General features: G+C 40.3%; 1 protein-coding gene across 2 annotated transcripts in view; it reads right to left on the reverse strand.

Annotated features, from left to right (window-relative positions):
• Positions 1-23,944, reverse strand: part of rxfp2l (relaxin family peptide receptor 2, like) — a 319,695-nt gene that overhangs the window by 87,957 nt on the left and 207,794 nt on the right. For both annotated transcript variants that reach the window (XM_022685114.2, XM_022685107.2), the window contains 3 exons: positions 9,596-9,701; positions 9,210-9,281; positions 5,071-5,142 (listed from right to left, as the gene is read on the reverse strand). In XM_022685114.2, coding sequence (XP_022540835.2) covers positions 5,071-5,142; positions 9,210-9,281; positions 9,596-9,701 — 250 coding nt within the window. The remainder of the gene's footprint in view (positions 1-5,070; positions 5,143-9,209; positions 9,282-9,595; positions 9,702-23,944) is intronic.

A 23,944-nucleotide genomic window follows, 5' to 3' on the forward strand; every position in this document is an offset into this window, starting at 1 on the left:
TGGATTAAGATAAAGTAAGTGTTTTAAGTTTGATATAGAGATACAGTGGTATAAAAAAGTTTGGACACCCCTGATATTTAGCATGTATGGATTGTTATTAATGTCTAAAAAGGATATTCAAAGAAAGAAACAAAATTGATCAATATAACTCAAAAATAAAAAAGAATTATAAATACAGATACTGCACTGGGAGTAGAGATTTCTACACCATGGAAAGACTCTTAGGAACTGGAGAAAACTCAAGAGATCTGGTACAGAAGGGTGTGACAGACACCGGACCAAGTCTCAGGTTTCAGTTTCAGCTGTGAAGAGAAGACTGGGAGCTGCAGGGTTGACAGGTGGAGTGGCAGTAGATGGCACAATGAGAAAATAAGAAAAAACTATATATACAGCACTACCAGTGGAGTACTGGAAATAATTTGAGCACTCTATAGTAATAACACTGATTAAGCTTATGCTTTTAAGCTATAATACACAAGAGGGAGCGCTATTACGTGTGATATTGGCACTACTGTATTGGCAGTGCCAGAAGTGGGAAGTAACTAATTATATTTACTCACATTACTGTAATTGAGTAGATTTTGAGTAATTTGTAATTTTTAAAGTAGTTTTTAAAATAGGTAATTTTACTTTTACTCTGCTTGAATGTAAAAAAAAAATGTAAATAGCAGTTAAAGCATAGAAATGGCAAGTTAAAAAATAATAATGAATTGTAAAACTATAAAAATACGGTTTATAGTCACTTATATGACCATAACTTTTTAACTTTTTAACAGTAAAGAAAAATGGATCATAGAAACCTATGCCACTTGTTCTTGAAATGTATTTTTGGGGTGGTCTAAACAAATACTGCCTGAAAGATCCAAATTATTATATGTATTAATTATTTAATTTATGATTTGTACTTTTTTTTACATCAAATAAATAAAATTAACTATGTAACTTTTACTCAAAGTAAATTTTAAATTGTGTACTTTTTTACTTTTACTCGAGTAGATTTTTAGATGGGTACTTTTACTTTTACTTGAGTAGAATTTTAGCAAAGTAAAAGTACTTTTGCTTAATTACAATTTTTCAGTACTTTTCCACCTCTGGGCAGTGCCAATATTACATGTCATAGTGTCAAGCTCGAGTGTATTATTGCGATTATACTACAGTTAAAGAGGACGAGAAAATACGATCTGGTTATAAATTAGTTAAAATAGTTCCATTGCTGCTTTGTTTTTAGCTGTGCTGTTTGGCTTGTAAGCGCTGCAATGTTGCTAGGTTACCTGTATGTGGTGGAGTAATACATGGAGAGCTTCGGTTACCAGCTGATAACGGTACTCATAGAACGCCTCTCAGCCAATCACACTGCAGGGTCAGAACTATATGTGGTATAATAAGCATTATTGCACTTCTATATTGCAGTTCTATAATTACAGACTGTAGTCCTTTATCTGTTTCTCTGTATACTTTATTATTATCCTTATTTACCCTGTTCTTCAGTGCTCAGTATCACACAGGAGACACCCCCCACAGAACAGGTATTATTATTTGGGCGGTGGGTTATTCTCAGCACTGCAGTGACACTGGTGACATAGTGGTTGTGTATGAGGTGTTGAGCTATACTTCAGGTAGAAGTATAGATATATACTAGGGTTTTAAAATACTTCTGTAGAAGTTGAAGAAAAGTGTTGAAAAAAAAGTACTGCTTTTCAAAACTACTTAAAGTATAAAAGTAATGTAGGGAGAATAAATGCCATTAAGGACAAAAGCTTACACCGCACAACAGGAGCCTTTATTGCACTACACCCTCTCTACTTCTGCACTATTTCTGTATTCATGTTATATTGTGATTATATTCCAGTTCCATTTATTATGTTTTCAGACAGCGAAGACATAAAACTGAGTAACAATAAAGCTCTGCTGCATTTGAACACTGAAGGTCTCACAGCTCTATCTTCTCTATCTCAGGATTCAGTATCTCCTCGTCTGTCTGTCTGTCTGTCTAGCTGTCTGTCTGTAACCGTGTTCTGAGAAAAGAGGTCTGACCTCACTGCAGAGCTTTTGTTGAGGAGGAACAACAATGCCACTCTTCAGACAGAGCTTACGTGTTTATAATGAGAGTGTTTGTGTCTGTTGCTGCTCTCATCGCTTGTTGTTAGAACCCAGTTTTATTTCATTAGTGTTTGTTCATTATCAAGTCCATTCCCGTCACCATGCTCGTTACCCGTGGCTTGTCTCACGTGGCTATTACTTGTTAATGACCGTTGCTAAGTTACAGGAGTTCAGAGTGCCATTATCAAGAGATATTGGGTCTTAGAGAATGCCACTTAAGCCTTGTGTACACTTGTGGCTGCGGATTATAAACAGACTGGGTATGTCTCACACAATTCCCCCCACTGAGTTTTTTTCCTCATGTTTGTGGCAAATAAAGAAACGTTTAATGCACACTAAACATCTACTGTATTGTTCACACTATAAGGCACACCGGATTGTAAGGTGCATTGCACAACACTAGTACGGAACAGGGGTGTCGCCATGTTTTCCTTTTAATTCAGTAGATCTGGCTACTGGGTGTCGAGACCTTTAAAGCTAAGCTTAGCTAAGTAAACAAAACTGCAATTCTTAAAAAAAAATCTATATATTCTAAAGGAAAACAAGCAATGAATGTTAATCTACACAGATCAGATTTCTCTCCTGAAAGCTGTTTATTCGGATGAGTAATGCGCTTCTATTTATTTACAGTGAGTTTAGATTTTCAGATTTCCACTGGGTACAGCAGCATTAGCATTAGCAGCCACCTGATAGATCTACAATGAGGAACCCCGTTCTGAGTGTTCTGGTAAACCAGGGTGATATTAGCTAGCAGTTCGTCCCATGTAGCTTTTTTAACAGGGTATATGTTCAGGCTACAGGCTGATAATACTCCCCTCTGAATGGCAAAAGAGCTAGCGCTTAGCGTGGTTAGCGGCTAATGAAAATACTGATCCAGCAGTGCTAGCCAGGGTTAGCAGCAGACTAATAATAACACTCACCTCTGAACGGCAAAAGAGCTAGTGCTTAGCGTGGTTAGCGGCTAATGACAATACTGCTCCAGCAAAGCTAGCCAAGGTTAGCAGGAGACTACAGGCCGATAATACTCCCCTCTGAACGGCAAAAGGCTAGCGCCTAGCGGCCTAAACTGAAACTCCTGTATAATGCTGAACTTCAGTGGAGTGGCTTTACTGCTCCTTACAACCTGATAAAATTCTTACAGACGCACTTATGATTTATGGAAAAATTAAAGGATTTTAAGTGCACCTTATAGTGCGAAAAAAATGCAGTAAGTACCATGCACTACACAAGTCCAACCTGCTGCTCATCCAAACCAAACACGTCCAAAACACACACCTCACTATAGCGTGAAAGCACCACAGCTTGTTGTTATCATAGTTCACTACCATTTGCACTGGACAAAAGACTAAATAAATAATTAAAAAAAAGTTAAATGTAAATTTGAATGATGCGAAAACAATGTTAGTAGGGTCTGTATATGAGGCCTATAAGGCACATGTTATTTTTTTTATTATTTTCATTCCACCTTAAATAGTGCAGCAGTGTGGGACATGTACTAGCACCAGAATTTAGCTGCTAAATCATTTAAGGTGGAACGAAAAATTTTAATCAGAAATTGCTAGCTAACAAACTAATAAAAACTAGTCTAATTTTGCGTAAAAACTGCGTAGTGTAACACCAGCTCGAACTATCTAATTATTTATACTTATACTTATTCCTTATTATTTAAACATGTACAAGTTGTCTATCTGTTGTAAAACAAACACACACACACACACACACACACACACACACAGATATATGGAAATGGCAAGGCATTGCTATGCATTGCGTTTACGCTGGAAAAAGGAAAGCTGTTTTGCTTCCACTGTTGCTAAACTGCATTTTACATTCTTTCATTTTCTCCACAGATGGATGGATATGTGCGAATGGAAAACAGCAATGTAGCACAGTTGAAGGGAGAAATATATGTGTGTGTGTGTGTGTGTGTGTGTCTTATGTTTGGGTGTGTGTGTCTTTGAGTGTGTTTATGTGTGTCTGTCTGTCAGTCTGTGTGTGTGTGTGTGTGTGGTTATTCTAAAGCTGGCACACCTGTGTAAAATATTACCATAACATCAAACAGCTGTTTATGCCGAAGGGTTATTTCAGTGTGTGTGTGTTTGGGTGTGTGTGTGTGTGTGTGTTTGGGTGTGTGTGTTTGGGTGCATGTGTGTGATTTGAGTTTGTCTTTGCTGTAAAAATAACTTTCTTTTAATAGAGGCAAAAGAAATTGTGTTGGCATCAAGATGAATTAATGTTCAACATTTCTCTCCCTCTCTCTCTCTCTCTCTCTCTCTCGCTCTCTCTCTCTGTCTGTCTCTCTCTCTCTCGTTGTCTTGTTCTCTCTCTCTCTCTCTCTTTCGCTCTGTCTCTCTCTCCCTCTCCTGCTCTCTCACGTTCTGTCTCTCTCTCTTTCTTGTCCTCTCTCTTCCTTTCTCTCTATCTCTCTCTCTCTCGCGTTCTCTCTCTCTCCCTCTCTTTCTCTCTCCCTCTCCTGCTCTCTCTCACGTTCTGTCTCTCTCTCTTCCTTTCTCTCTATCTCTCTCGCGTTCTCTCTCTCTCCCTCTCCTGCTCTCTCTCACGTTCTGTCTCTCTCTCTTCCTTTCTCTCTCTCTCGTTCTCTCTCTCTCTCTCTCTCTCTTTCTGTCTCTCTCACATTCTCTCTCTCTCTCTATCTCTCTCTCTCTCTCTATCTCTCTCGCGTTCTCTCTCTCTCCCTCTCCTGCTCTCTCTCACGTTCTGTCTCTCTCTCTTCCTTTCTCTCTCTCTCGTTCTCTCTCTCTCCCTCTCTTTCTCTCTCCCTCTCCTGCTCTCTCTCATGTTCTCTCTCTCTTTCTCGTTCTCTCTCTCTCTCTCTCTTTCTGTCTCTCTCACATTCTCTCTCTCTCTCTCTCTCTCTCTCTCTCTCTTTCCTCATGTTTAGATACCCAGTGGAGTTATAAATGAGTGTATGCTGTTTTTTTTGTGCGTTTTTTGTTTTTTTTTGCTTACAGCTTTCTCAGTGAAAAGAGGCCGGAGAACGCTCTCTTTGAGATCAGCTCTATTCTGTTATTCTCCAGATGCCTGAAAAAGAAACAAAGAGGGAAAGAGAAAGAGAAGAGGGAAAGAGAAAGAGAAGAGGGAAAGAGAAAAGGAGATGTGAGAAAAAAAAGTGTTATAGATTCAATTCGATGTTCTGTATATTAAGTTTGAAGCATCAGGAGTTAGTACAGAACAATTTAGAACATATTATATGTTAGTGGCAAATAAAGGGTTAAATTTGTGAAATCCTAAACTGAAAAGGAAGTACATGAGAAGAGCCTCTTTAGAAGCACTGGAGTGGAACCAATGAGAAAAACCTATGCTCAAAAATTGGAGGCAAGAATCAAGGAGCTCTAGCATGTCTGCAAATGAGAACCTCTATAGGAAAATGCAAAAGGACAAGAGAGAGGAACCAGAGGAATGGATCCACTGAAATTAATGAAGAAACAATACTTAAAACGAGAACCTTCCCAGTTGCAAAAGCAAAAACCCTAATAGAAAACAAGACTCCTTAAAAGCTTTAGGAAGAACCCCAGAAATAAGAAGCTTCATATTGTCGCTGTCCAATGAAAACACTTTGTTGATTTTTAGTTTACTACATAATTTGAACATAAATAATGAAGTTCAGCTATAGCGCCTTTCTAGAAACCCAAGGACGCTTTACAATTTACACATTTTTCACACAAGCACATTACACATCAACACTCATCCACACACCGGTGAGAAGCGGCAGCCAATAGCGCACAGCGTACTCTCAACCGGAAACCACTGTCCATGATGAACGGACCAATAGAAACTCTTCAAAATGACCTGAAATATTTGGAGATGAGTGTTTTTCGTCGGACAGCGACGATATGAGCATAAGAACAAGCAAGATTTAAAAGAGACCATTGCTAAGAGCATAAGGACATTACACTGCATTCTAAAGTATTATGCAAATTGGATTGGAAGTTGGATTTTTTTTTGTTTCTCAATTAATCTCATGGATGGTGTTGTGTCTCAGAGCTCAGACACCTGTGATAATTAGTTTACCAAGCGAGCCCAATTAAAGGAAAACTACTTAAGAAGGATGTTCCACATTATTAAGCAGGCCAAAGGTTTCAAGCAACATGGGGAAGAAAAGCATCAAATAGTGCAATGCCTTGGAAAAGGTAGGATAACATTAGATATTTCATGAAAACTTAAGCGTGATCATCTCACTGTGAAGAGATTTTTGGCTGATTCAGAGCACAGAGCACAAAATCAAGATTTAAAACGGGAACCCCACCTCCTCTGGTTAATACTGGATAGCAAAACAACAAGGGCTATAAGAATAATGAATAAAGAGGGAACAAATTCCCATAAATCAGCTTTTTTTTAAATGATGTTTGATATCTATGCTTTTTTAACAGAATAAAGTATGGAGCTGAATAAATATGTTTATGACTTCTTTCCTAAGCTTTCAGCTCCATCCTTGTTCACAGCAGCTATAAATCTCTGAAGAGTACTTTTCAGACTGGCTGCAAAAAGCACTTCAGAAAAAAGCCCAAACACCCACATGCTTTCTTCTCTTAGAGTTTTAGATTTTCCACAAAGTGCTGCTTTGTCAAAAAGTATCTAATGCATATCTTTATGCGCTATGACACACAGTCCTGTAGATGCCAAAAGCCACCGCAGTAAACATAGCCTTTCTGTAGAGAGCGCAGAGAGCACGGAACAAATGTCCATGTTCATGATTTCTGCTAAGCTTTCTTACAGGCTATCAGCAGCACAGACAGCACGCGGAAAAAGAATCAGTGATAATTAGTCAACTTTTATATAAAAAAAAAAAAAAAAAAAAAAACTAAGCTAAAAGAACAGTGCAGGGTTTCAGCAGTCAGTAAACACACGAGGAAGGAAAGGCCTGCTGAGAGGAACAATGCAGCTGAGATTAGAGCTCTCTCTTCCTAATTAAACGCAAACAAAGCAGAGGCGTGATCCCAGTCAGCACGGCGATTAATAACAGCTAATAACAAGAACTCTAATAACAGCACAATCCAGCCATAAAGAATACTATTATAATTGCTCGGCTGAGAGAAAAAAGAAAAGATGAGTAGATTGCCTTAAAGTCCTACTGTTCCATATCGTTATCAGTGTCCTAAAACTAAAAACTAAAAACTTTAATAAGTTACTGTTTTTAACTTATAAAATTTTAAATGTTCTATCTTTTATGCATTGATTGTTTTGCTCTATTGATTTCTATTGTATAGTTTTGATGATGCTGATGATGATGATTATTTTAATATGTATTTTCATATTGAGTTTTTTTATGCAATGTAAAGCGTCTTTGAGTTTCCTGAAAAGCGCTATAAAAATAAAATGTATTATTATTATTATTATTATTATTATTATTATTATTAATAAAAACTTGTTTTTTAATTTATTACGTTTTTTAAAACAAAGCCCATTTCTGTTTGGGTGCATTCACCATGCAATAGTCACACAATCCTGCCAAGAAGAGCTGCAAAACACTGGAGACGACAGATGAAGGAAAAATAGTAAATGTCTTGTTTTCTTGCCTGCATTCCCTAGATTGTTTTCCGTTCCGTGTGTTTTTTAGCACTTGGCTTTGTTTTGTTGTTGACTTGTCTCTTTCCTAGACCCACGCTGTCATCAGTGTTCTTATCTGTGTTTAGTTTGTCACAACCTTCATTATCTTTGCCAGGTGTTCCTTGTTTCCTTTGCTCTACTACGAAAAATAGTGTCATGCTTTGTTTGACCCTCAGTGTAGCTGGTTTTGTATTGTTTGTTATCTTTTTTTCTGTTTGATTGACTTGTTTTTTATTAGTATTTTCATTGTTGAAAGAATATTTTGTTGTTTGTTTTCTAGTCTTGGTATTGTTTGTTGCTTTGTTAGTTGTCTGTATGGCATCTATTGAAACCGCCTTGCATTTGCATCTTGCCTGCAAGTCATTATCAAATCAAAATGATCTATACAGCGCTTTACGGAAATTTGATGTCGCAGAGACATTAAACATACAATAAAAATCCCTCAGTGAACAACCGAGGTAAGGAAAAACTCCCTGAGAGTGGGAGGAGGAAGAAACCCTGGAAGACTAATATGTAAGGGGGGGCCCATCCTCCTCTGGTCAGACAAATTGAATGTTGAAAATAAATGTTAAAAAGTCATTATGCATCCACATGGGTCCAATATATGCAGGTGGCAAAAACATAAAAAAAAAATTGGAATTTGGAATTCACATAAACGTTAATGTAATCAATAGTGGAGAGTGAACAACTAGTCTGAGTCAAGTGGCAAAAATTTAGTCATTACATAAATAAATAAATAAATATGTACATAAAACATGGTGTATTAGTAGTATTAGTCAAGCAGAGGAAACAAGGAACACCTGGGGAAGATAATGAAGGGGCGGGGTGACAAACTAGACACAGATAAGAACATTAATGACAGGGCAGGGCTAGGAAAGAGAGAAGACAACAACAAAACAAAGCCATGTGCTAAAGAACACATAGGAGAGAAAACAAACAGGCTAGGGAAGACACGGAAACAGAGAGGAAAGAAAACATGACAGGAAAAGAAAGGACCAAGAAAAAAAGGAAACACAAATATAGGCTAAATGCCAATTTAAACGTCTGGGTCAAACCTATGCCATAGCCTGTCTGCATCACATGACGCATGGTTACATTTCCAGGAAGCTACATTTTCACATCAAGCTAGGCTTTGGCGTAGGATACATGGCAACACATAGGCTATGGTGTAGGCTCGATGCAGAAGTACAAATTGGCCTTAAGGTGTAACATATGGTAGAACCTAACCAATCAAGGTAAGATCAAGATCAAGGTAATCTAGGTAAGAGATGCTAAATTTTACAAATTTCAACCTCTCAGTTGCACATCAACCAGGATTAAACTGTAATTTATCATCATAAACTTACTTTTACCAAAATGTTACTTCAGCAAAAGGTGCTTCATCGTAAAATGTTTTTATAAAGAGACAGAGAACAATAGAAAAACATTACGAGAGAGAGAAAGAGATAAAAAGAGAGAGAGAAAGAGAATAAAGATAACATGCATAAGTAAGATATTATATGGAGAGAAAGGGAAGAACGAATGAAGGCGGCATCACTCACAGTCTCTCCAGCCGTCTGTAGCGGATGAACAGATCCGCGGGAAGAGAAACCAGACCATTACTGTTCAGCTCTCTGTTTCAACCAAGAAAGAATATATAGAGAGTGGGGGAAAGAGAAGAAGAGGAAAGAAAAAAGTATAGGGGAAAAAATGGAATAAGAAGAGGTGAGTATAGAAGAAGAAAGAGAGGAGGCAAAAGAAGAAAAAGAAATAAGAGAGGTGTTAGGGTTAGTTCAGCAAAATATTATATATAATTAATAAATGGATTAGTGACATTGAATTAGTTTCTGTGTGTGTGTGTGTGTGTGTGTGTGTGTGTGTGTGTGTGTAAGAGAGAGAGATAGAGAGAGAGAGAGAGAGAGAGAGAGAGAAAGAGAGAGAGACTCACAGTGCAGTAACGTTGCAGGACACGGCAGGAACCTGCTGGAGATTTTTGCCATTACAGTTGACCTTCCAACCCGCGCAGAAACACACCTCAGGATACACATCCAGCACTGTAAAACACACACACACACACACACACACACACACACACACACACTCTGAGGGGCTAGTGACTCAGGGGAAGGTCTGTATTGAATTGGGTGTTGAATGTTAATGACTCAGCGACGAGTTGGGACTCAATTATTCATGCACTTCTGCTCATTGCACTGCTCTACTGACCTGGGCTGGAGCTCCCTTAAGCATCTTAGCACAAAGATGATTCTTATATCATCATGCGAGCATGACACTGAACGCTCTCTCTCTACCAGTTAATATTATCCTAACACCAAGATGCTTTCAGAGAAATTGGGCCCTGTGTAACAATGTGTGCGAGTGTGTGTGAAGGTCAAGGGTTTCCTGAATGGTTTTGTGCTTTTTCTGGTCAGCGCATCTGATTCAACTCAACTGGGGTTGGAACTCGCCCCTGATGCTCACCCCAGGTCAGTGTCTTAGGAACAGGTATGTAGCACTCAATCAAATGAGATATCTGACACACGGCACTTGGGATTGTGCTTACTTTCATGACTTGTTGACTCAATGAGGTAATCTCAAAACTATGGAGTGGTGGAGTGTACCCATTTTGCAGTGGTTAGTACCTACTTAAGATGCTTCATGGAAGGGCAAGTTGTAAAACAGTGACAGGATCATGTATGCCCAAGGCTCACGAATGAAATCCATGGAGGATCAACCCTGAATCCTACAGGATCTGCTGTTAAAGCCTCTGGTAACCGTACTTGGTAATCTAAGTTTTCCTTCTATTTAAGTTTAACTGGCTCTCCAGCGCCAACAATGTGCAAAGTATCTTCCCAAAGTCCTATAAATGTCTGTTTTGTTTCTCCAGTACTGCTCTACTCTCAGTGTAGAATAAGTGGTCCAAAAAGTGAGTTATGTTTCCATCAGCATAGCCCTGGCCAATGCTAACTTGACTCTCTCCTCTCTTCTAGTCTGAGCAACTTGGAGAGCTAAAGCTGAAACTAAAGTTAAACTAAAATAGCTAAAGCTAAAGTTAAACCAGGAGAGCTAAAGTTAAACCGGGAAAGCTGTGGCTAATAATAGATGGCAAGTCCTGATGCAGCCGTGAAGATCTGTGGCACACCAGCCATGCGTAGCCTGCCGTGCATTCGGTACATCCTGCTGCCAAATTCCACAGAGAAGATAAAGCAAAGAAGAGTCTGGAACCAATTCATGGCTCAAACTTCTGTCAAAAATGGGCTGCTAACTCCATTTAAGACATGAAACTCTTAGTGTACCCTAAAGATCTATAAAATTACAACCAGAAAAACACTTTTTTAATAGTAATAGAGGTCAACCTGTTGATTAAAATATTAAAATCACACCTGCACAGCTTTCAAAGAGGTTTGAAGAGTGTATTTTGATTTTGAAGGACTCCCTGTGGTTTCTATTTAAACTTTGGTGATAACTTTAATTCTTTTTTTTTCTAAAACTTTAGAAAGAGCAGTTTTCAATCAAGTCTTTGGTCCCAGAATGACCTCCTGGACCAAAACCAATCAAGTTTTTAAAAAAAGGGCACTCCACTCAAATGGCTCTGTTGTCTGTAATGAAAGCAGGAGCTCTTGGCCGCCTTCGACACAATCAACCAGGACTTCCTCTTAACTATACTCTCAAACATGGGTATCTCAGACAATGCACTGTTGTGGTTCATATCATACCTCACTGGGCGCTCATTCAAGGTGTCGTGGCTAGGACAGCTGTCCTTTGTCCACTTATTATCCACTGGGGTCCCCCAGGGCTCGGTACTGGGACCCCTTCTCTTTTCCGGTACTGGGACCCCTTCTCTTTTCTCTCTATACTACTTCTCTAGGTCAGGTAATTGGTTTACATGGCTTCTCCAACCATTGCTTTGCTGATGACACCCAGCTCTATCACGGATATCACAGTGTCTCTTAGACATATCCACATGGAAACATTACCAAGACTGAACTTCTGGCTCTACCTGCAAAACAATCCATTCAACACAACTTCACCATAACTATCGACTCACTCTTACTCTCCCCGACAAAGGTTGCTAGGAGCCTGGGTGTTATGGTTGACGACCAGCTCTCCTTCACGCACCATGTGGCCTCAGTTGCTTGATCCTGCTGCTTTGCGCTGTATAATATCAGAAAAAATTGACCATTTCTGACACAACAGGCCACCCAACTCTTGGTACAAGCTGTGGTTCATCTCACGCCTCGACTACTGCAATGGAATGCTAACTGCCCTCACAGCTTGTGTTATATAACCACTTCAAATGGTCCAGAATGCAGCAGCACGTCTGGTCTTCAGCCAGCCAAACCGGGCACATGTCACCCCACTGCTCATTGAGCTCCACTGGCTACCAGTGGCTGCTCACATTAAATTCAAAGCTCTTACGATTGCCTACACGGTAATGATAGAACAGGTTTCCTCCTACCTGCACTCACTCCTGAAGGCTTACGCTACCTCCCGGCCGCTGCGCTCCTTCAGTGAACGTCCCCTAGTTTTGCCAAACACAATCTACACAAAGCAACCCAGACTGTTCTCATACAGAATTCTCCAATGGAGGAACAAACTCCTTCCACTACCAGATCAGGAGAATCTCTCGCAATCTTTAAGAAACTCCTGAGGACAGAGCTCTTCAAAGAGCACTTACTCTCCTAACACCTCTAACTAACTAACTACATTAAACCTCTATCCTCCTGTATCCCATTTTCCCATTCGGCCTCCTTTAGGCCCTGCCTAAAATGATTTTTACCTTGAACTTCTATGCCCTCTATTACAAAATGTACAGGTATCGGACAATGAAACTGAAAGACCTGGTTTTAGACCACGATAATGTATTGTCCCAACGTCCAGTTCTGGTGGAAACAGGAGAGTTGATGTACACATTGCCTTGATTCTGCCATGATTTGGGCAGCCGTGGTTTTATGTTTTTTGGATACAATCCAACACCCGGCAGCCGTGGTTTTATGTTTTTTGGATACAATCCAGCACCCGAACATCCCTTTCAGACAGCTTCCTCTTACAGCGTCCACAGTTAATCCTGTTGGATGTGGTTGGTCCTTCTTGGTGGTATGCTGACATTACCCTGGATAACGTGGCTCTTGATACATCACAAAGACTTGCTGTCTTGGTCACAGATGCTCCAGCAAGACGTGCACCAACAATTTGTTCTTTTTTGAACTCTGGTATGTCACACATAATGTTGTGTGCATTGCAATATTTTGAGCAAAATTGTGCTCTTACCCTGCTGAACCTTCACACTCTGCTCGTACTGGTGCAATGTGCAATTAATGAAGATTGGCCACCAGGCTGCTCCAATTTAGTCATGAAGCCTCCCACACTAAAATGATCTTAAAAGGTGTTTCAGTTTTATCGTCCAACCACTGTACATCATTATTGTAAGTTGTTTTGGACAAAACCATCTGCCAAATGTAATGCAAGGTAATGTAATGTCATGTAAAGGAAATGAATGCTTTACTTAACACCAAAGTTTAGTATTACAGAAAATTAAAGAAAATAGATAGAAATGTCTTCCCAGGGGAGGAGGCAGATTCCAACAGGACACCTTCAGAAGTTTTGTAAAGACCATGCCTTGATGGCTCAGAGCTGTTTTGCCGACACAAGGGGGACCTCTGCAATATCAGGCAGGTGGTTTTAACACCTGATTGGTTTAGTGTGAAATGTGAGGTGGCGTTCATAAAGCCTGCCCAAAGGGCACCCCCCTTTACTCTTTCCCCACTTTGCTGAACTTGTCACGGGCAGATTGCTTCTGGTTTAGACACGGATTACTGTTTTTTTTACTCTAGGGCACGCTCAGGCTCCTACTTGAGAGGTTTATTTGGTCTTATTAGTGCAGTGTTCTGTTTTATCCCTCCTAGAAAAGATTTGTGCTACCATGCCAAAGGTACCTCGCCACAACAGAGAAGCATGAAATACAGAATACAAGAATACAAGTGCTGTGCATTATAACATCCAGTAGGACAGCCTGACATGTAAGTGGTATTCATCGAACGCTGGATTTCCATTTGAAAAGGTTTGACAAACTTAAAGTGCTTTTCCAAAAAGTGGGTAAAAGAACATTACGACCCACCAGGCAGGTTTCCATTTTATTCAACTTCAAATCATGAAAAAATGTCACCACCTGGATTTGAATAAGCAAATCTGTAAGAGCTTCCAATTGGATATTTACTGCTTGGGTGATGATGTTTCATCTGGCAACACATTTTTAACCCTAACTGATGAGGTGAATAGCTTCTTTTTTGTCAAACAACCACAAGGAAAGACGAATGCTCTGGTTTTGGAAAAGATGTTAATCTGTTCCAGAATAGTCAAATTATTTGCATGCATCAAGCAGAGAAACTGTTGGTGAATCAAATCGCAGATAAACAAAACTATAAGCTTCTGCGCTAGTTCTAGCAGGAAACTCCAATGCTCATCACCTGTATCTTAACCAATCGCCAGCTTCCATCTCTCCTTACACGCTCTTCTCTGTATTCAGGCACTGTTTCGTTTCCCCTGCTTCTTTCCCACCGTCTCCAGTTTGCTTCTACCGGGTCCATATGGTATGATCTTCTAGGATCTAGATGCTGCATACCTGGGCCAACGACGGGGCCTACGCCAAAGGCTAACTTTACATAAATTGTTATCTAACACAGTACATTGTTAATACTATCGAAATTAAAGCTGCTATTATTGCACGCTTTCCTCTGGAGTCTTCCTGGTAGAACTTAAACTCAGAGAACTGTTTAATAGTGAAAGTAAGAGCATTTCCACATAAACAAGTTGAAGGAAACTCAAGGTGTTGGGATTAAACAGCTGTATAGCCTTAACTCTGGACACTTTATTTACTCTGGAGCAATGGAAGAAGGCCATCTGGTCTGATTCCAGATTTACCCTGTTCTGTACTGAAGGACCAGGTTATTAATCCATTAATGGACTTTTTCCTTTTTGAAGTCACGGGCATATTCCAAGAGGACAACGCCATTCATGGATTCATGTGGCTCAGACTGTGAAAAAGTACAGGGTTCAGGGAGCATGAGATCATCATTTTCACACATGAATTGGCCTCCACAGAGAACAGACCCATCATCAATACATCACGATTTTGGGGGAAAAAAATCAATGCAACTGTGGACAAAAGTAAATGTTGTGACACTGCAGAAGCTTGTGGAAAGGATGCTATTATAGTTATCAGAATTCGTGACCAGTCTCACTAGTTGTCTTTCAGGCTGTGAAAAGCTGTTATTTGTGTGTGTGTGTGTGTGTGTCTGTACTGTAGAAACACAGGGCAGATGTTGGTTTTTTTTTCTCTGTAGAACATATTACTGATGGAGTAGGTACAGCAAGCTCAAACTGAGAGTATAGTCTTGTCTCACTGAGTAATCAGGCTGTGCCCAGTCTGCATACTGTTAACACACTGCTTCAGCCTTTTCTCTCACACTGTTTTCACAGCTAAACTCATAGTGTGTAATCTTGATTTAAGACCCGCTGCTGATTTAGGGTACTCAATTTTAACGTTCACTCCTGCCAGTGCTTTATTAAGGTAGGAGTAAAGGGCAGATTTTTTTTTTTTTTTTTTTTTAGAATTAACACAGTAATGAAGTCATGCAGTTATTTTTGAGAAGTGACTGCCTATTTCAAAGGCAACGTAAGTTGTTTAATTGTTCAGAGTTCATTTGTAGTTTTAACTTATCTATGGTAATTCTTTTACAGCTTCAAAAACATGTATCATGCAAATTAGGCGATGGCGTCATTTAGCGACTTCTAGTGACTTTTAGGACAGCCAAAAGCTACTTTCCTTACTGAGGAGTTGGCAACACTTCTAACGCTAGCCAGTTAGCATAACCGCCCAGCACAAATTCACAGGATTTTTTTAATAATTCAGGATATTTTAAATAATTCTCAGTCAAACATTTAAACATTAGCATTAAGTATTTTTTTTTAGAATAAACTGAAAGACAACCACATATCTAATCATTTTCACTGACTTGTTTGTAATTAATGACTACAGAACTTTTTATTCTGATGACTGATTCTGAAAATACGTTAAATACTTTTGGTTCATGAACAAAAGACAACAAAATAAAAGAAGTGAAATATGGGCATAAGCTGCTCATTCATTATGTGGTGTAGTTTGTAGAAGCTTTTGAGAAAATCCCACCCACACTGTGGTGCAAATATTAATTCTGATTTGAGAAATGCATCAAAGCAACTGAGAAAAACTTTTTTAATGGTCCTGCAATTTGACAGCTACAACCAGCCATCCATCACTAATGCATTGTTAGCATTGCTGCCGCACCATTAGCATCACTACTGCATTCTTAGCACTGCCTCCAGCATCCCTGTTGCATTGTTAGCATCATCACCATGCTGACCACCGGCCTTACTTACCGCTGGTTCCACAGTGGGAGTTATTAAGTATAAAAATAGAATTTTCTTAAAATTGTAGTCCCTATTAAAAGCATTGCTATTTCGGTGGACTATTTTAAAAGACAGATCGGTAACACTTTCTTTGAAAGTCATCTCTATAAGACTCTATAAACATACTCATAACACATTATAATGCATTCATAAGGCATTATAAACATGGCTATACATATTAATAAAAATGTATAATTCTTTATAGCCATGTTTATTAGGCATCATAAGCTGTGATTATAATGCATTTATAGCTACATGTTTATAACATGTTATACGTCAATACCAAGAAACTCAGTCCCAGTCCCAGGGACTAAAAAAGCTTCCAATTTATAAACACACCCTCAATAATCCTATAAATATATTTTTAACCACTCATAAATTATTCTTGTCTTAAATATAATATTAATTATAGTCAATTATAATGTATTATAACAGGTCTTTGTGCGCTCTTAGTAAAGTGCCAGACTTTCTTTGTAGGACTAGATTATTAATGATAGAGATATACTTTTTTAACATATATATTATAAGCACAGCTTATAATGTATTATGATCACAAGTCATAATGCTTAACAAACACGGCTATAATGGGTTATGCATTTTTATAAACATGTATAGCCATGTTTATAATGCCATATGAATGCATTACAATATGTTATGAATGTGGTTATAGCGTCTAATAAAGATGACATTCATAGAAAGTGTTACCGACAGATCCAGTCTGTAGGAATGTTCAATAATAAACTCATTAACATGTTTATAAAAAAAAGAAGTCTGCAAAGCCTGTAAAGGCTCTGCTCTTATTTTATATTGCATATATTTCAGTGTGTGTACAGTAAAAAGGAGGTTTAATGTTTGTATTTTGGTAGAAATCCAATTTGATTTTTGCCAAGGACGTTATGTTTTGTTTAATTATTACTCTTGATTAGTTATTTAAGTGTCCAAGATGCTGCAAAACACCTTACCCAGGTTACCTCCGATACAGAATGTTCGACAATTCTTAAGGTCACATTTTGAAAAAAGCAGGTGTTATGAGACTTCCGTTCCAGTCTCTTGGGAAGTGGCCTACATTTAAAATCAAATTGAATAGTTTTAGAAAATCTATTTTGAATTCATGGTCTGTGTTTTTTTTTTGTTACAATTTCATTAAATCCACCATCTGCGCTGTTTTTCATTCGTAATTAGGGTTTTGGTCATTCCTAAATGTTGTTTAAAGCTCTTTAGTTTTCCAGACATTTCTTGTGTGTCTCATCAGTGGATTACGGTGGAATATTCCAAAAAGGTTCCTCCAAGAATCTCTATTTATAATGGTTAAACTGTCTTGGTCTGTTCCACTTAATGATTTCCAACTGTCCCTGGATGAATGGGAGTTAATACAAGTCTAGACTTGTCATTATGTGGCTGATAATAAAAAAAAGCACTGGGAATGAGATAAAAGCTCTTTTGGGATGCTTTTCCGATTCCAGAGTTGTGTGTTGTAAAGCTTTATTCCTCAAAAGGGAATTATTTATATATCTATAAACTACAAAATACTATATATATATATATATATGTATATATATATATATATATATATATATACATATATATATATATATATATATGTATATATATATATACGTATATATATATATATACATATATATATATATATATATATATATATATATATATATACATATATATATATATATACGTATATATATATATACGTATATATATATATACATATACATATATATATATATATATATATATATATATATATATATATATATATATATACATATATATATATATATATATATATATATTATAATGTATTCTCTTTTTTCCAACTTCATTTTAAACGCCCTTTATTTGTTTATGTTCAGTTCCACCCGTTCACATTTGAAATATTTAAGTACTTTGGTTGTGGCAGGTAGAATCTCAAACAGGAAACAGGAAATACTCCGTAGGGTAGACTGTCCCATTTCAGTAGAGCCGCTGCAGCCTACCCATCCTTCAAAGGACACACCTTTGTAGACCGCGTCCTTCGAAGAATGCAGCCCCTGAATTGGGACACACCAGTAGTCCCTTTGTTTCAGTGACCCTTGTCGGTTCTTGTGCGTTTTATGCCAGTCAGGTTACATGTTACTCTGCTCTATTCTAGTCCTTATTAGTGTGATTGCAGTAATGCAATCACAGTATTGATCTTCTTAAGTCTTATTAGTGTGATTGCAGTAATGCAATCACAGTACTGATCTTCTTAAGTCTTATTCTTCTTCTTCTTCTTCTTCTTATTATTAGTGTGATTGCAGTAATGCAATCACAGTATTGTTCTTCTTAAGTCTTATTCTTCTTCTTCTTCTTCTTCTTCTTATTATTATTATTATTATTAGTGTGATTGCAGTAATGCAATCACAGTATTGATCTTCTTAAGTCTTATTCTTCTTCTTCTTCTTCTTCTTCTTATTATTATTATTATTATTATTAGTGTGATTGCAGTAATGCAATCACAGTATTGTTCTTCTTAAGTCTTATTCTTCTTATTATTAGTGTGATTGCAGTAATGCAATCACAGTATTGATCTTCTTAAGTCTTATTCTTCTTCTTCTTCTTCTTATTAGTGTGATTGCAGTAATGCAATCACAGTATTGATCTTCTTAAGTCTTATTCTTCTTATTATTATTAGTGTGATTGCAGTAATGCAATCACAGTATTGTTCTTCTTAAGTCTTATTCTTATTATTATTAGTGTGATTGCAGTAATGCAATCACAGTATTGTTCTTCTTAAGTCTTATTCTTCTTCTTCTTATTATTAGTGTGATTGCAGTAATGCAATCACAGTATTGTTCTTCTTAAGTCTTATTCTTCTTCTTCTTATTATTATTATTATTATTCCACCTGTTTTTTGTCCGGTTAACTAGTGCCGCAGTTTTCGAAATATCGACTTCGTTCAAAAGAGAAAACGTGCGTCCATATCGGGAATGGTGGGCTTGTATACAGCTTTCCGATCGGACTTACGTTTTTCGTAAAAACTTCGTAAGTACGCGTTTTTTTGCCCATTGAAAATGAATGGGCAGAACTTTGCACGCCCGTGGACGTCGCAATTTTTGAAATACTAAGATGAAACCAATTGAGGACCTGTAGAACTTATTGAGCTCTTTCCGAAAATATGCGTTACGAAAAGTTACGACGTACGGATTTCGTACGAATGTCGTACGAAGTGGCCCCATTGGAATGAATGGGGCCAATCGGAGGACGGCAGCTAGATCGAAGGACAGGTAGCTAGAACTCCAGTACTGTGTGTAATGGAGCAGCTATGGGATAAATCAGCGTTAGGTCAAAAGTTTTGACACCCCGGCCCCCCAGTACTGTGTGTAATGGAGCCACGGGTCAAAAGTTTGGACACCCCGGCCCCCCAGTACTGTGTGTAATGGAGCCACGGGTCAAAAGTTTGGACACCCCCGAACGGCCAGAGCAACCTAGCGTGCATAGCTGATTGATGTATTTGCACGTTGCGTAGCAACGTGCAAACACCATTTAATCTAATTTATGCATATAAATCACCTAGCAACCACCTAGAAACACCATAGCAACCACCACAGATACCATAGCAACACCTTAGCAACCGCCTAGCAACACCTTAGCAACCACCTAGCAACACCTTAGCAACCTCCCCGGATACCATAGCAACACCTTAGCAACCGCCTAGCAACACCCTAGCAACCACCTAGCAACCACCTAGCAACACCTTAGCAACCACCCTGGATACCATAGCAACACCTTAGCAACTGCCTAGCAACCACCTAGCAACACCTTAGCAACCACCCCGGATACCATAGCAACACCTTAGCAACCGCCTAGCAACACCTTAGCAACCACCTAGCAACACCTTAGCAACCACCCCGGATACCATAGCAACACCTTAGCAACCGCCTAGCAACACCCTAGCAACCACCTAGCAACCACCTAGCAACACCTTAGCAACCACCCCGGATACCATAGCAACACCTTAGCAACCGCCTAGCAACACCTTAGCAACCACCTAGCAACCACCTAGCAACACCTTAGCAACCACCCCGGATACCATAGCAACACCTTAGCAACCGCCTAGCAACACCTTAGCAACCACCTAGCAACCACCTAGCAACACCTTAGCAACCACCCCGGATACCATAGCAACACCTTAGCAACTGCCTAGCAACCACCTAGCAACACCTTAGCAACCACCCCGGATACCATAGCAACACCTTAGCAACCGCCTAGCAACACCTTAGCAACCACCTAGCAACACCTTAGCAACCACCCCGGATACCATAGCAACACCTTAGCAACCGCCTAGTTACACCCTAGCAACCACCTAGCAACCACCTAGCAACACCTTAGCAACCACCCCGGATACCATAGCAACACCTTAGCAACCGCCTAGCAACACCTTAGCAACCACCTAGCAACCACCTAGCAACACCTTAGCAACCACCCCGGATACCATAGCAACACCTTAGCAACCGCCTAGCAACACCTTAGCAACCACCTAGCAACACCTTAGCAACCACCCCGGATACCATAGCAACACCTTAGCAACCGCCTAGCAACACCTTAGCAACCACATAGCAACCACCTAGCAACACCTTAGCAACCACCCCGGATACCACAGCAACACCTTAGCAACCACCCCGGATACCATAGCAACACCTTAGCAACCGCCTAGCAACACCTTAGCAACCACCTAGCAACCACCTAGCAACACCTTAGCAACCACCCCGGATACCATAGCAACACCTTAGCAACCGCCTAGCAACACCCTAGCAACCACCTAGCAACCACCTAGCAACACCTTAGCAACCACCCCGGATACCATAGCAACACCTTAGCAACACCATAGCAGATACCAGCCAGCACTGCAATCACACTCGCAGTTTCTGTAGGAACTGCAATCTAGTTATTATTATTATTCCACCTGTTTTTTGTCCGGTTAACTAGTGCCGCAGTTTTCGAAATATCGACTTCGTCCAAAAGAGAAAACGTGCGTACATATCGGGAATGGTGGGCTTGTATACAGCTTTCCGATCGGACTTACGTTTTTCGTAAAAACTTCGTAAGTACGCGTTTTTTTGCCCATTGAAAATGAATGGGCAGAACTTTGCACGCCCGTGGACGTCGCAATTTTTGAAATACGAAGATGAAACCAATTGAGGACCTGTAGAACTTATTGAGCTCTTTCCGAAAATATGCGTTACGAAAAGTTACGACGTACGGATTTCGTACGAATGTCGTACGAAGTGGCCCCATTGGAATGAATGGGGCCAATCGGAGGACGGCAGCTAGATCGAAGGACAGGTAGCTAGAACTCCAGTACTGTGTGTAATGGAGCAGCTATGGGATAAAACAGCATTAGGTCAAAAGTTTGGACACCCCGGCCCCCCAGTACTGTGTGTAATGGAGCCACGGGTCAAAAGTTTGGACACCCCCGAACGGCCAGAGCAACCTAGCGTGCATAGCTGATTGATGTATTTGCACGTTGCGTAGCAACGTGCAAACACCATTTAATCAAATTTATGCATATACATCACCTAGCAACCACCTAGAAACACCATAGCAACCACCCTGGATACCATAGCAACACCTTAGCAACCGCCTAGCAACACCATAGCAACCACCTAGCAACCATCTAGCAACACCTTAGCAACCACCCCAGATACCATAGCAACACCTTAGCAACCGCCTAGCAACACCCTAGCAACCACCTAGCAACCACCTAGCAACACCTTAGCAACCACCCCGGATACCATAGCAACACCTTAGCAACCGCCTAGCAACACCCTAGCAACCACCTAGCAACCACCTAGCAACACCTTAGCAACCACCCCGGATACCATAGCAACACCTTAGCAACCGCCTAGCAACACCCTAGCAACACCTTAGCAACCACCCTGGATACCATAGCAACACCTTAGCAACCGCCTAGCAACACCCTAGCAACCACCTAGCAACCACCTAGCAACACCTTAGCAACCACCCCGGATACCATAGCAACACCTTAGCAACCGCCTAGCAACACCCTAGCAACCACCTAGCAACCACCTAGCAACACCTTAGCAACCACCCCGGATACCATAGCAACACCTTAGCAACCGCCTAGCAACACCCTAGCAACCACCTAGCAACCACCTAGCAACACCTTAGCAACCACCCCGGATACCATAGCAACACCTTAGCAACCGCCTAGCAACACCCTAGCAACCACCTAGCAACACCTTAGCAACCACCCTGGATACCATAGCAACACCTTAGCAACCGCCTAGCAACACCCTAGCAACCACCTAGCAACCACCTAGCAACACCTTAGCAACCACCCCGGATACCATAGCAACACCTTAGCAACCACCTAGCAACACCCTAGCAACCACCTAGCAACCACCTAGCAACACCTTAGCAACCACCCCGGATACCATAGCAACACCTTAGCAACCGCCTAGCAACACCCTAGCAACACCTTAGCAACCACCCCGGATACCATAGCAACACCTTAGCAACCGCCTAGCAACAACTTAGCAACCACCTAGCAACCACCTAGCAACACCTTAGCAACCACCCCGGATACCATAGCAACACCTTAGCAACCGCCTAGCAACACCTTAGCAACCACCTAGCAACCAGCTAGCAACACCTTAGCAACCACCCCGGATACCATAGCAACACCTTAGCAACCGCCTAGCAACACCTTAGCAACCACCTAGCAACACCTTAGCAACCACCCCAGATACCATAGCAACACCTAAGCAACCGCCTAGCAACACCTTAGCAACCACCTAGCAACCACTTAGCAACACCTTAGCAACCACCCCGGATACCATAGCCACACCTTAGCAACCACTTAGCAACACCTTAGCAACACCACAGCAGATACCAGCCAGCACTGCAATCACACTCGCAGTTTCTGTAGGAACTGCAATCTAGTTATTATTATTATTCCACCTGTTTTTTGTCCGGTTAACTAGTGCCGCAGTTTTCGAAATATCGACTTCGTTCAAAAGAGAAAACGTGCGTCCATATCGGGAATGGTGGGCTTGTATACAGCTTTCCGATCGGACTTACGTTTTTCGTAAAAACTTCGTAAGTACGCGTTTTTTTGCCCATTGAAAATGAATGGGCAGAACTTTGCACGCCCGTGGACGTCGCAATTTTTGAAATACTAAGATGAAACCAATTGAGGACCTGTAGAACTTATTGAGCTCTTTCCGAAAATATGCGTTACGAAAAGTTACGACGTACGGATTTCGTACGAATGTCGTACGAAGTGGCCCCATTGGAATGAATGGGGCCAATCGGAGGACGGCAGCTAGATCGAAGGACAGGTAGCTAGAACTCCAGTACTGTGTGTAATGGAGCAGCTATGGGATAAATCAGCGTTAGGTCAAAAGTTTTGACACCCCGGCCCCCCAGTACTGTGTGTAATGGAGCCACGGGTCAAAAGTTTGGACACCCCGGCCCCCCAGTACTGTGTGTAATGGAGCCACGGGTCAAAAGTTTGGACACCCCCGAACGGCCAGAGCAACCTAGCGTGCATAGCTGATTGATGTATTTGCACGTTGCGTAGCAACGTGCAAACACCATTTAATCTAATTTATGCATATAAATCACCTAGCAACCACCTAGAAACACCATAGCAACCACCACAGATACCATAGCAACACCTTAGCAACCGCCTAGCAACACCTTAGCAACCACCTAGCAACACCTTAGCAACCTCCCCGGATACCATAGCAACACCTTAGCAACCGCCTAGCAACACCCTAGCAACCACCTAGCAACCACCTAGCAACACCTTAGCAACCACCCTGGATACCATAGCAACACCTTAGCAACT

The sequence above is a fragment of the Astyanax mexicanus genome, chromosome 1 (assembly GCF_023375975.1).
Source record: "Astyanax mexicanus isolate ESR-SI-001 chromosome 1, AstMex3_surface, whole genome shotgun sequence".
Classification (NCBI taxonomy): Eukaryota; Metazoa; Chordata; class Actinopteri; order Characiformes; family Acestrorhamphidae; genus Astyanax; species Astyanax mexicanus.